At 41.3% G+C, this 11,515-nt stretch overlaps 1 protein-coding gene across 2 annotated transcripts; it reads right to left on the bottom strand.

The window, feature by feature from the left end:
• Positions 1-1,499: 1,499 nt before the first annotated feature.
• Positions 1,500-9,725, bottom strand: LOC143295221 (peptidyl-prolyl cis-trans isomerase 6-like). Of its 2 annotated transcripts, none has more exons than XM_076606794.1 (5): positions 9,410-9,725; positions 7,601-7,805; positions 4,843-4,962; positions 2,081-3,580; positions 1,500-2,034 (listed from the first exon to the last, which is right to left on the bottom strand). In XM_076606794.1, the coding sequence occupies exons 1-4, from the start codon at positions 9,512-9,514 to the stop codon at positions 3,348-3,350; spliced, it is 663 nt and encodes a 220-aa protein (XP_076462909.1). In that variant the 5' UTR covers positions 9,515-9,725; the 3' UTR covers positions 1,500-2,034; positions 2,081-3,347. The 2 variants fall into 2 exon arrangements, with proteins under 2 accessions (XP_076462909.1, XP_076462910.1); XM_076606795.1 differs by having other exon boundaries at positions 9,443-9,720.
• Between the last annotated feature and the right edge of the window lie 1,790 nt (positions 9,726-11,515).

The following is an 11,515-nucleotide window of genomic DNA, read 5'->3' as shown; positions in this document are numbered from 1 at the left end:
GTGGCAGGTTTGGGATTCAGGATGCCGTAGGTGGGGAACTGTTGGACAGAACCTGTAGTGGCAGTGAGAAGGAATCTGCTGAACTAAACCAGTTGTGGCAGGTTTGGAGATTGAGGATGCAGTGTTGGGAGGAATTTGTTGGACAGAACCTGTAGTGGGTGGGTTTGGGCAGTGTGAAGGGATCTGCTGCCCATTGGAATGAGTTACTCCCCTTGTCATGTTCATTTGCAATGGATCTGCTTGGTGTGAAGAAAAAAAGAAAAGAAAAAAAAAAAAGAGAGAGATGCCACAACAAACCATTACTTAGGGTAGATTTTTATGAAACAGGTATAAAGAGTGATAGGGCACAATTCAGAGTTTGAATATGCCCAGATGTATGATACGCTAAAACTGAACTTTGAACAATGTGTGACTGCTCCAGACCGGTTAACGTTTTCAGTTCTGCCAGCCACATGTAACAGTCAGAACTGTGAATAAAATCTGCTGCCTTTCTTTTAGCTGTGTGAATGACATAACAACTTTAAAAAAATAATGTTTCAAGTTAGGGTTTCGAGTACGTTACTTGTCCAGTGTCGTGCTATAGTCATTATACTTTTGCTGCGAGCACAAGTATTAAAATTCCAGAAGCATGGAATGTGTCTATTTCCAGTCTTGCCTGATAGTTTGGTCAAAGAATGTGCCAGTACACTATGCTGAATAGCAGTGAAAAGAGTGATATGAATTTGACAGTGGGCCCAGTTTAAGTGTAGCTCTTTCTGTTGGTATACATCACAATACTGCTGTTTATATAGTAGGGGTGTACGATAAAACTAAAAAGTGCCACTTATCATGCACCATCAGTGACTGTATGCAGCATGAATCGACGATGAAGATGATGCTGTGGAGGTCTATTTTGGTTTGTGACTACTTGGCAAGTCTGTACTCTTAATAATACAACCTAGTGCCAGCCAGGCTGAGAGATACACACACCTGCAGTGCTGGGTCAGGAAATTTGAACAACACTTTCAAAGATGCATCCATGAAGTGGAAAACCCGACTTGATGTCCCAGTCATCCCATTCGAGCCCGTAGCACACTCAGCTCTGGGTAGGAGCCAGCCAAAGCCAAAAATAAAAAACAACAACAAAAAACGACATCTCTGACATGGATCGAACCTGTGTCCTACCAGTCATCAGTTCATGATGCTCCGCTTTGCCACATGGCTGGTTCAGTTTTACTTCTCATCTTGTGTCTGGCAGAGGAAGCAAATATTACTGAAAGATTAAATCATACATACCTGTAAGTTCTACTCCAAACAAAGGTGCCCAGAAAGAATTAGGGTTTGAGTTTGCGAGTCGATTGGCTGTCAGCCAGTACATGCCCAACTCTACTGTGACAGCCAGTACATGCCCAACTCTAATTTTTTATCTCACAACAAATATCATTAATTCGGGAAGACAAACACTCATTTACTCTTGCACACTGAACTTTCTCACATTTCTTATCACAGAACAATATTCATACAGAAAATTGTTTCATCTCACAAAACAATCATCATATAAAAAATGGCTTCATTTTACAAAACAACACGAAGAAAAATGCTTAATATATATACAAGTTTCATTTTAAGCATTCTAAAAGAAAAACATGGGAGATAGTGGTGGGAGTGGCGATAATGACAGCACCAATCTAAATCAATATAAAATACTCTCAGCAGCTTTATGTAACTTGTTCTGAATATTAATTACGTCAGAAAGACAGAGATCATAGCACCAAAAGTAAATGGATAATCTTTCATGCATTCGAGTCTGTTTGCATAACTTGATGGCAAACAGTACTTCACAAACAAACCATTTTCTTTAAAACAATATAAAAACTGGACGGAGTAAAGGACTTTTTACCAAAATCATCAGTTTAAAGGACAGAGAGACCCCAAAACTAGATATACAAAGCTCACCAGAAAAGGTAGTTTGTATAAGTTAAACTGAATCTTGGCTTAAAAAAAAGAAAGAAAAGAAAAATGAAATTCTGAAGCAACCAACTCAATCATCCCCCCCTCTTGAAAACAAAAATCAACAAACAGAAACGACACAAAGAAACACCCCCCCCTCTCGAAAACAAAAATCAACAAACAGAAACGACACAAAGAAACAAACGATACAATCTGGCAGAATACAGGAGAACATCCGAAAGTAGAATTCCTTGCAACCACTTTCATTTTGCACAGGTAAGTTCACACTGAACGATTCATGCGACAATTGACTTTATAACCAGCACAGCTTCCTTTGCAGGAGATGGTTTGTTTATCAAAGCATGTTTTTGCTACCTTCAAATATCCAAGTAGAGTGCACTGAATATTTCTTACTCTAAGACTGCAAGGATACAGTTCTGTTCACCTGACAAATCCTTCTTTCTCATTTCAACTCACCGAATAAAATATATTGGAGTATAACATAAAAGATTTTTAAATATTTCTTTGATAATTTTTGCGACCAAAAAGTGATGCACTTGATAGCAACACTGAATTGATTCAGATGACACTGCTTCACCCTTGCTTTTTTTTTTAACCGGTATGATCTAAAACATAAACATGAACAGTATCTTTTCTAAAACATGGCTGAAATTGCATCGTTTCCAAACCAAACAGAAGGAATGTTTTTTCTACACTTTTTTAGTGTGAGTGTATACAAAATTAAAAACACATTACCATAATGAAAATAATGCATCTTGAAATTAAAAAAATAAACACTGAAAGGAAGCATGGAAGAAAAAGAGCATGTTTGTTGGACTGGTGATTTCCAGTCCAGTACCCAAACTTCAGCAAATATCGTCCAAACCAGGCCTTAACCCCACAAATCCCATGCTTGTCATATATCTCTCTGAAAAAAACCCAACAACCCCAATGCCATCCAGAAAAGAGGGTCTTGTTTTCATTCAGTAAAAGTACCCATTTAATTCATATCTTTCATCCAAACCAAGTCCTATAATACAACACACACACACACATACACACACAAAACCCCAAAAACCTAATCATCCACAGGACCTGTTGCTGTAATTTTCACTGATCATCAACTCCAGCTGTGTACTCAGTTGAGTCGAGAAGCATCTTACTTCCTTTTTTTTTTTTGTTGTTGTTGTTGTTGCTATTTCGCTCTTTCTTCACTTACATTTCACTCTTAATCGTGACAATCCAATCCCAAAAACCCTCCCCCCTCTGAACACAAGCTCCCACAAATAAAGCATCTTGTGTTGTTAAACAATATTTTCCCTTCATCTCGCCTAAATTGTGGCAGCAATCACACCCCTAAACCCTGCCCACCTCAGAACGCAAGCTCCTCCCACCAAACCCTTGACCTCCCAGATGATTTACAGGTCTTCCACTCCGGTCAGGGGTACAGTGAAGGGGTAGACGTCTTCCACTCTGGAGTTACTGATCTCTGCTTTGATGGTGGGGTGGTCCTTCTCATCGGTCGGAACCTTGGAAATGAGGCGAACCACGTTCATTCCGCTGAGGACCTTGCCGAAGACGACGTGTGCTCCGTCCAGCCAGCTTGTGGCCCTCAGGGTGATGAAGAACTGGCAGCTGTTGGTGTTGGGGCCTGCAGATTGCATTGGTCACACAGTGACAGTTTTACCTCCCCCGAAAACACTACAAACACAGGACATGCCTACTCCAAAATGCTACAAACATGGGACATGCCTATCCTAAAACACTACAAACATAAACCATGTCTATCCCAAAGCGTTACAAACATAAACCATTCCTATCCCAAAATGCTACAAACATTGACCACGCCTATCCCAAAATGTTACAAACATAAACCATGCCCACCCCAAAACACTACACTACATACACAGGACAGTGAAAGTTTGCCTACCCAAAGACATTACAAACACAGAAAAGTGAAAGTTTGCCTACCCAAAGACATTACAAACACAGAACAGTGAAAGTTTGCCTACCCCAAAACACAGGACAGTGAAAGTGTGCCCCCCCAAAAACAACAACAACAACAAAACAAAAAAACCCAAAAAACACTACAAACACAGGACAGTGAAACTGTGCCTACCCCAAAACACAGGACAGTGAAAGTGTGCCTACCCCAAAACACAGGACAGTGAAAGTGTGCCTACCCCAAAACACAGGACAGTGAAAGTGTGCCCACCCCAAAACACAGGACAGTGAAAGTGTGCCCACCCAAAACACTTCAATGACAGGAGAGTGAAAGTTTGTCTACCCCAAAAACACCACAAACATGGGACAGGAAAGTCTACAAGAAGAAACTTTTTTTTAACTTAAAAAAAAAAAAAAATCACTGATTGAATTCAAGTTATATTTCAGATGCAAACATGAATGACACTCTTTTAAAAAATATATTATTTCACTGTTTGCGATCAAATTATATTTCAGATGCAAAAATTTAATTAAAAAAAGTGAATGATAATTAATTTCACAATGAAATTTATATATTTCAGCTTCATACGTCAAAAATTAAAACACGAAATGCAAAGCGCGCGCGAGAGAGAGAGAGAAAGAGAGAGAGGGTGTGCATTTGTACATGTGTGTGAGTGTGTAAGAGTATGTGTGTGTGCATGTGCATGTGAGAGTGTGTCTGTGTGTGTGTGTGTGTGTGTGTGTGTGTGTGTGTGCATGTGTGTGTGTCTGTGTGTGTGTGTGTGTGTGTATTTTGTGTCCAACTGATGTGTTATTGTCAAGCGCTTCAAGAGGTTTGAAAGTGCTATGAAAATATACTACTATTACTAACTACTACTGCTACCACAAGCAAGTAATACTATCATTATTATTACTATTATCATTATTACTATTCAAAGCTGTTTGCATAAACTGTCCAAGACTCCTCACCTTTGTTGGCCATGCTGACCCAGCCAGCTCCGTAGTGCTTCAGGTCCATAGCCTCATCGTCAAACATACCTCCGTAGATGCTCTGCTCCCCACTGCCGTTCTTGAAGACGTAGTCACCACCTTCAACCAGCCATTAGTTCAGATTTACAACTAGAAACTTCAGCCGAACAGTTTTTTTGTTGTTGATTTTTTGTTTTGTTTTGTTTTTGTTTTTGTTTACTATCTATTAAAATAATAATTATAACTGGATTGTTGTTATTCTGCATGGGTTCAACTCAAGGTCTTGCCCTTTCTCGCAAGTTTTGACTGTAAAAAATAAACTGAGTGCCTAATCAGTTGGATGAGGTAATAAACTGAGGTCCCAGTTACAGCATGCAACTTGACAAACTGAAAAAGAACCCATATGGGTACATAAGTGTTGTTACCTTGGCAAAATTATCAGGCATAAATCCCCACTGATAGGTATATGCGTTTAAGGCCTGACTAAGAGTGTTTTGATATGCTGCTGGTCAGGCATCTGCCTAGCAATGTGGTGTAGTGTATATGGATTTATCCGAACACAGTGATGCCTCCTTGAGAAACAAACTGTAACTACATGTATTACGTGGTTGTTGTTTGCCATAGCACCGAGAATCGTTTATTTCTTGCTTGAGACAGTAAGTGAAATGTTGCCACCTGTTCCTGGTTTTGCAGACATCTGAGTCATTCATTTGGTTCCTCTGGTTAAAATAATGGGCCTGGTAGGTATATGGTTGCATGCTTGTGTGCATAAATGGATTTGTGTATGTGTGTGTGTGTGTGTATGTGTGTGTGTGTGTGTGTGTGTGTGTGTGTGTGTGTGTGTGTGTGTGTGTGTGTGTGTGTATCATCTGTAGTGATGCACATGCAATTATCAGTGTAAGTTGTGAGTAAAAGTATGTCTGAGAATGTATGTGTGTGTGTGTGTTGAACTGCAATGAAAGTAAGGTTTCTACCTCATTATTTATGTACTTGTCTACATATCATTATCATTTCATATGTGGGCATTTCTTAAGATTACACAACAAAACAATAACTTTTTTAAATAATAAAAGAAAGATTTACCATTAAAAAAACAAAAAATGATACAAACTTAGCTACAATCTTCAAGAAATTATGTCGCTTTCATTAGATGCACTGCATCATTTAATCTGTTTCTGAAATCATTACATCTGTTTATGAATTCTGAAATCCCACACTAACTGCTGCCAATCCAAAATGACAGTATTTTTTCCCTCCTAATAATGAAACAAAATAAGTGATACTGATTACTATTATTATTATCATTATTTTATCTTATTTCATCTTTTTTTTCCTTCTTTCCGCGAAAGGAAGATGGAGCAACATGTATAACACAAGGCATAGACAGGACACAAAGGAATAACCTTCACTGGCATGCACACACTGGAAAGCGAGGGGAGATAATCGCCTCCTCGTGGTGGCGTATGCACCCGTACCCTCGACACACACGCATTCACAAAGTTCTCCCCTGCAGCACTCTGGGCTGGATCTACAGAAGATGCAAACTCTGAGCAGTATGTGTGCCACGGTTCAACGCCGGTGCCAGTCCTCCGCCATTCCTAGACAAAGGGACACTGATCCGGTGTTTTCAGACAGTCTCTGATTTTCATTCTCTCTTTCGCTGTATGTCACATACAACTCTCCCTCTCTCTCTTTCTCTGTCTCACACTACTCTCTCTCTCTCTTTCTCCCTCTCTCTTTCTCTGTCTCACACAACTCTCTCCCTCTCTCTCTCTTCCTCTGTCTCACACAACTCTCTCCCTCTTCCTCTGTCTCACACAACTCTCTCTTTCTCTCCCCCTTTCTCTTTCTATCTCACACACAACTTTATCTCTCTCAGTCTCTGTTACACATAACTTTCTATCGCTCTCTCTGTCTCTCTGTCACAGCTCTCTCTTTTTGGGATTTCTCAATATCTGTTTTGTCACATACAGAACTCTCTCTCTCTCACAGTCACACACACATGTACAGAACTCTCTCTGCAAAATTCTCTCAGTCTTGCTCCTCATTGAACTATCCCCACTCTTTTTTTTTGCAGATTCGCTTCTCTCTTTCCCTTTCTCTCACTCTCTCTTACATCTGCTCCTAATTTCTCTCTCGTTTGTTGCTTCCTTTTCTTCTGATTCACCCGATTCTGTCTTCACTCCTCTCTTTTCCTGTTGTTCTCTTTTTTTCATTTTTTTTTCACACACACACACACTCACACACATACACACATACAAACACATACACACACACTCTCACTCTCTCTCCCAGTAGAAGGTAAAATTGGGATATAAGAAGACATAGAACCCCCAACACACACACAAACAAATTATACATGTACATCTTACATCATCTCTCTCTCTCTCACACACACACACACACAAACACACACATTATACATGTACAGATCTTGCATCATCTCTCTCTCTCTCACACACACACAAACACCTTGGAAGGCAAAAGCAGGAAAGAAGAGGGCCTAGTCCCCCCCCCTCACCCCCCCCCCCCCACACACACACATACACATTATACTATAGTTTATACATGTACAGATCTTGCATCATCTCTCTCTCTCTCTCTCTCTCTCACTCTCTCTCTCCCCTTGGATGGCAAGTGTAGGAAAGAAGATGGCGTATACCCACCCACCACCCCAACCTCCCAAACACTCACATCATAAATGACACATGGATAGATCTTGCATTGATCAACTCTCTGGGTCTCTTCAGCTCCTCACCTTGAATCATGAAGTCATCAATCACTCTATGAAAGGGGCTTTCCTTGTACCCATAGCCGTTCTCCCCTGATGCCAACTGCGCAAAGTTCTCCACTGTTCTTGGCACCGCCTCGCCAAACAGACCAATCACAACCTTGCCCACATCCTCTCCTCCGATGGTGATGTCAAAGGTCACTTCTTTGGTCACTTTTGCTTCCAGTGATGCCTGTGGTGGATGTCGACAAAGAAGAAGAACTTGATATAAGTTAAATCTACCGTACTAAAAACTGGAACAGTTAATTAGCTGCTGACCAAGAAGAATTTGATATCATTTATATCTACTGTTTTATAAACTGGGACAGCTAATGAGTGAAATTGTTTGTTTTGCATCATATATCACGGTCAACATTGTCTGTCATTTTGCTTAGTTGAATGTTTCTTAATCTTATACAAGGAGATATTGCTTGTTTGAAATCAAGTCAAATCCAGTCTGGCTGATATCTGTATTGTACAATGCTCATCTTAAACTTGATACAATTCAACTTGCACTTTCAAGAGAAAGAAACATGTAATGGATGAGGAATAGGATTTAAATGTGAAACAAAGAGAGATCGGAGATTTAAAGGTGTACTGAGAGAGAGACAGACAGACACAGACAGACAGACAGACATATGTAGAGACTGACAGACACTGAGAATGAGAGGCAGACTTGAGTGATAAAGGAAGAGAGTGAGAGACAGACTAGAGTAAGAAAGAACTCCACGCACATGAGAGAGAGAGAGAGACAGACAGACTTGCAGACAGAGAGAGGGGGGCAGGGGGGGGGGGGTATTCTCTTTAGAGTCAGGAAAAGAAACAAAGAAAGCATAGCCTACCTTCTTTTCGGGGGAGAGGAGTGGGGGGGGGGGGGGGAGGGCAGTAATATGCACACATCAATTTGAGTCACTGACTGAAAAGAGGGCTTTGAACAAGTACGGATCAGATCACACATTCTTAAAAAGTACTCTGATTTGAAGTGCTGCAATGAAATTATAGTCACGAATCATCACAACTTTAAATTAATACATCATCACATGACTTGAATGCAAAGTTCAGTTTCTTGCATTTTTCTACACCACATCGACCTGCTTTAAATTTTCGAATAAAAAAAAAAGAAAAAAAAAAAAAAAGGAGCGCAGATGCCTAAACAAGCTACCTCTTCCTTTCAGTTTCATAAACCCAAGGGATAGTCCAAGATTAGCATCCTTTATAGATTATTGCACCTATTCTACTGGCAAATTTTTGTGCATGTTTGAAACGATAATAATTACCATTAGTAGATGTTGTAACCTATTTCACTTTTAGGTGGATTTCAGCTCTTATTTTGTACGTTATTTTACTCAATTTTGATGTGAAATCAGCCACCAAACTAACATGCCACCATCTTGCTTTTCCTGTTTTTCATCCCACAAACCATAAGAATGTAACCAATAGGTGCAATGATTTAGGATGCCAAAATTGGACACAGCATCGTTATATGTAGATTAAAAGAAAAAGAAAAAAAAATATTGGGGGTAAATATGTGGAATAGGCTCTACCAAAGGCTTCTGCGAGCCTGCGGCAGGCTTTCAATGTTGGCCTGGCAACGCTGCTGAAATCGGACGGAACGAATCCCACTTCAGTATCCTAAATTCTGAGAGGATGCTTAATTAAGTGCAGTGACTTCACCGCGTACCTATGCATCGATAAACTAACGCAGAATTCTACTGGTGAAATTTCGCTCAAATAATAAAATAACGAAAAGGCAATAACAGTTCAACGTAACACACACACACACACACACACACACACCTTGAGGCCCGTAGGCCCTTGTAGGGTACGCACCTCGGTTACAGCCAACGTTACCATCACGGATGAAAGTGCCAGAAAGAGCAGACGATTCCAAGCCATCTCCATAGTTAATTGTATAGAAAACCGAACTATTTATTAACAAACACCAAAAGAATGACGCTTGAGGACTGGTCTTGATGAGCTGAATAACTTTTAAACAAAGTCTTGATCAAAGTTGTGAAAACTTTCTTGGAAGTTTGCGCGAGGAGAGCGCTGGGTCAGTCTGCACAGTGGCTGGTTCGGGAGTGTCTTTGTGGAAGAGGAAAGTGCCACGTCGACACGCACAGACTGCGGTTGCCACGTACGTTCATTGGAGCCTGCTGCAGAAGCTGATGCCACAGAAGAGGCTGGCTGGCTTCGCGCAGCGAGTGGGAAGTGTCGAGGGGGCGGAAGGGGAGGGATGGGGGAGGGGGTGGGAACACTCTGCAAAAATCACAGGTTGGAGTCACTGAGATGTATGTTTACGTCACTGTAGGGCCTACATGTCTGTGGCTGGAGCACGAGCTTCCAGTTAGTTATTATATATGATGATATTGAAGTCCGTGGGTCGGAGGGGAGATGGGGAGATGAGAGGTGGGTAGTGGTGGAGAGGACAGAGGTGCAGAGAGCGATGGCTTATAAAATAGAATAGAAATAAATGATAAAATAGACTAAATAAAAGTTCCACTGATTTATTTACTAGTCAGTCCGTAACACAGACACGTACACAGACACACAGACACACACACGCGCCGCCACACACACTCAGTGACACTGACACACACACACACACACACACACACACACACTGACACACACGGCGACGCCGGACGGACACACTGGCACACACACACACACACACACACACTGGCACACACACACTGGCACACACACACACACACACTGCACACACACACACACACACACACACACACACACACTTCCGACTCCGGTCTATCCGTTGTCCATTTACCATCCCTTTTTTCTGTGTACTGACCATCTCCCGTCTCGCCGTTTCAGAGAACATCAGTGGTACTTTCTCTCTCTCTCTCCCTCTCTCCCTGCTCTTTCTTTCTCCCCCCCCTCTCTCTCTCATCGCTCTCTCTCTCTGTGTCTCTGTCTCCCTCTCCCCGTTCTCTCTCTTCCTCTCTCTCTCTCTCTCTCTCACTCTCTCTCTCTCCCTCTCCCCCCTCTTTCTCTCACCTCTCTCTCCTCTCTCTCTGTCTTACGCACACTTACATTTACACACGCATAACTTGGTCAGAAATCAGTTGTGTATGTTATCAAATACTATACTATCGGGACTATGATGAAACTGTAAGTCTAATAGATATACACATAGCAATAACAGGGGGGGAGGGGATGTGGGGGGGTGGGGGGGGGGGGGCGGGATGCCATGCGGGGGGGGGAGAGGGGGGGGGTTGGGGTGCTCATTGCCAAAGGAAGCATAATTCCACATATAAAATAGAATATGAAAATAAAAATGTCACCAGTGAACGAGAGAGAGAGAGACAGACAGACAGACACACACACAGAGGGAGAGAGAGACTCAGAGAGAGGAGAGAGAGAGCGATCGGAAATAAAAATAGTATCAGCTGATGGATAGATAACCTCATATTATATAGAACATTGTTATGGAGAACAGCTGGTCAAATAAGGAAAACAAAGTAACATGCATTGTAATCATCTAATCAATATCACGGTTCACAGACGGACACACCGTCACACACACACACACACACACACAACACACACACACACACACACACACACACACACACACACACACACACACTGACACACATGTGTATAATGACTATGCGCATATCGGTACACAAACATCATTACATCGAATTAACAAAGGAGCAAATCAGTGGCATTTACTGCATGAATATACTGACTACATTTATAGAAAGAAAGGAAAGAAACGAAGAAGTAAACAGAAGTAACATGCATTACAACCGAATGAAATATTACAAAAAAAATAATACTTCCATTCACACAAATAAACAGGAATCGGTGCAATATGATGAGGTGGGAGAGAGTGGGTTCATGGGCAACCGTACACAGCAAGAGTGAATCGGTATC

Source organism: Babylonia areolata, chromosome 20 (assembly GCF_041734735.1).
Source record: "Babylonia areolata isolate BAREFJ2019XMU chromosome 20, ASM4173473v1, whole genome shotgun sequence".
NCBI classification, from domain to species: domain Eukaryota; kingdom Metazoa; phylum Mollusca; class Gastropoda; order Neogastropoda; family Buccinidae; genus Babylonia; species Babylonia areolata.
Note: the sequence above shows the minus strand (reverse complement) of the source record. Positions and strands in the feature narration are given on the sequence as shown.

Bases quoted from the DNA above. Each gene is read 5' to 3' on its own strand.
- LOC143295221 (XM_076606794.1), bottom strand. From the start codon at position 9,514: ATGGAGATGGCTTGGAATCGTCTGCTCTTTCTGGCACTTTCATCCGTG. The intron at 4,963-7,600 runs GTGAGGAGCTGA...GGCTGGTTGAAG, and splicing joins TGATGACTTCATGATTCAAG to GTGGTGACTACGTCTTCAAG. The intron at 3,581-4,842 runs GTGAGGAGTCTT...TGCAATCTGCAG, and splicing joins GGTCAGCATGGCCAACAAAG to GCCCCAACACCAACAGCTGC.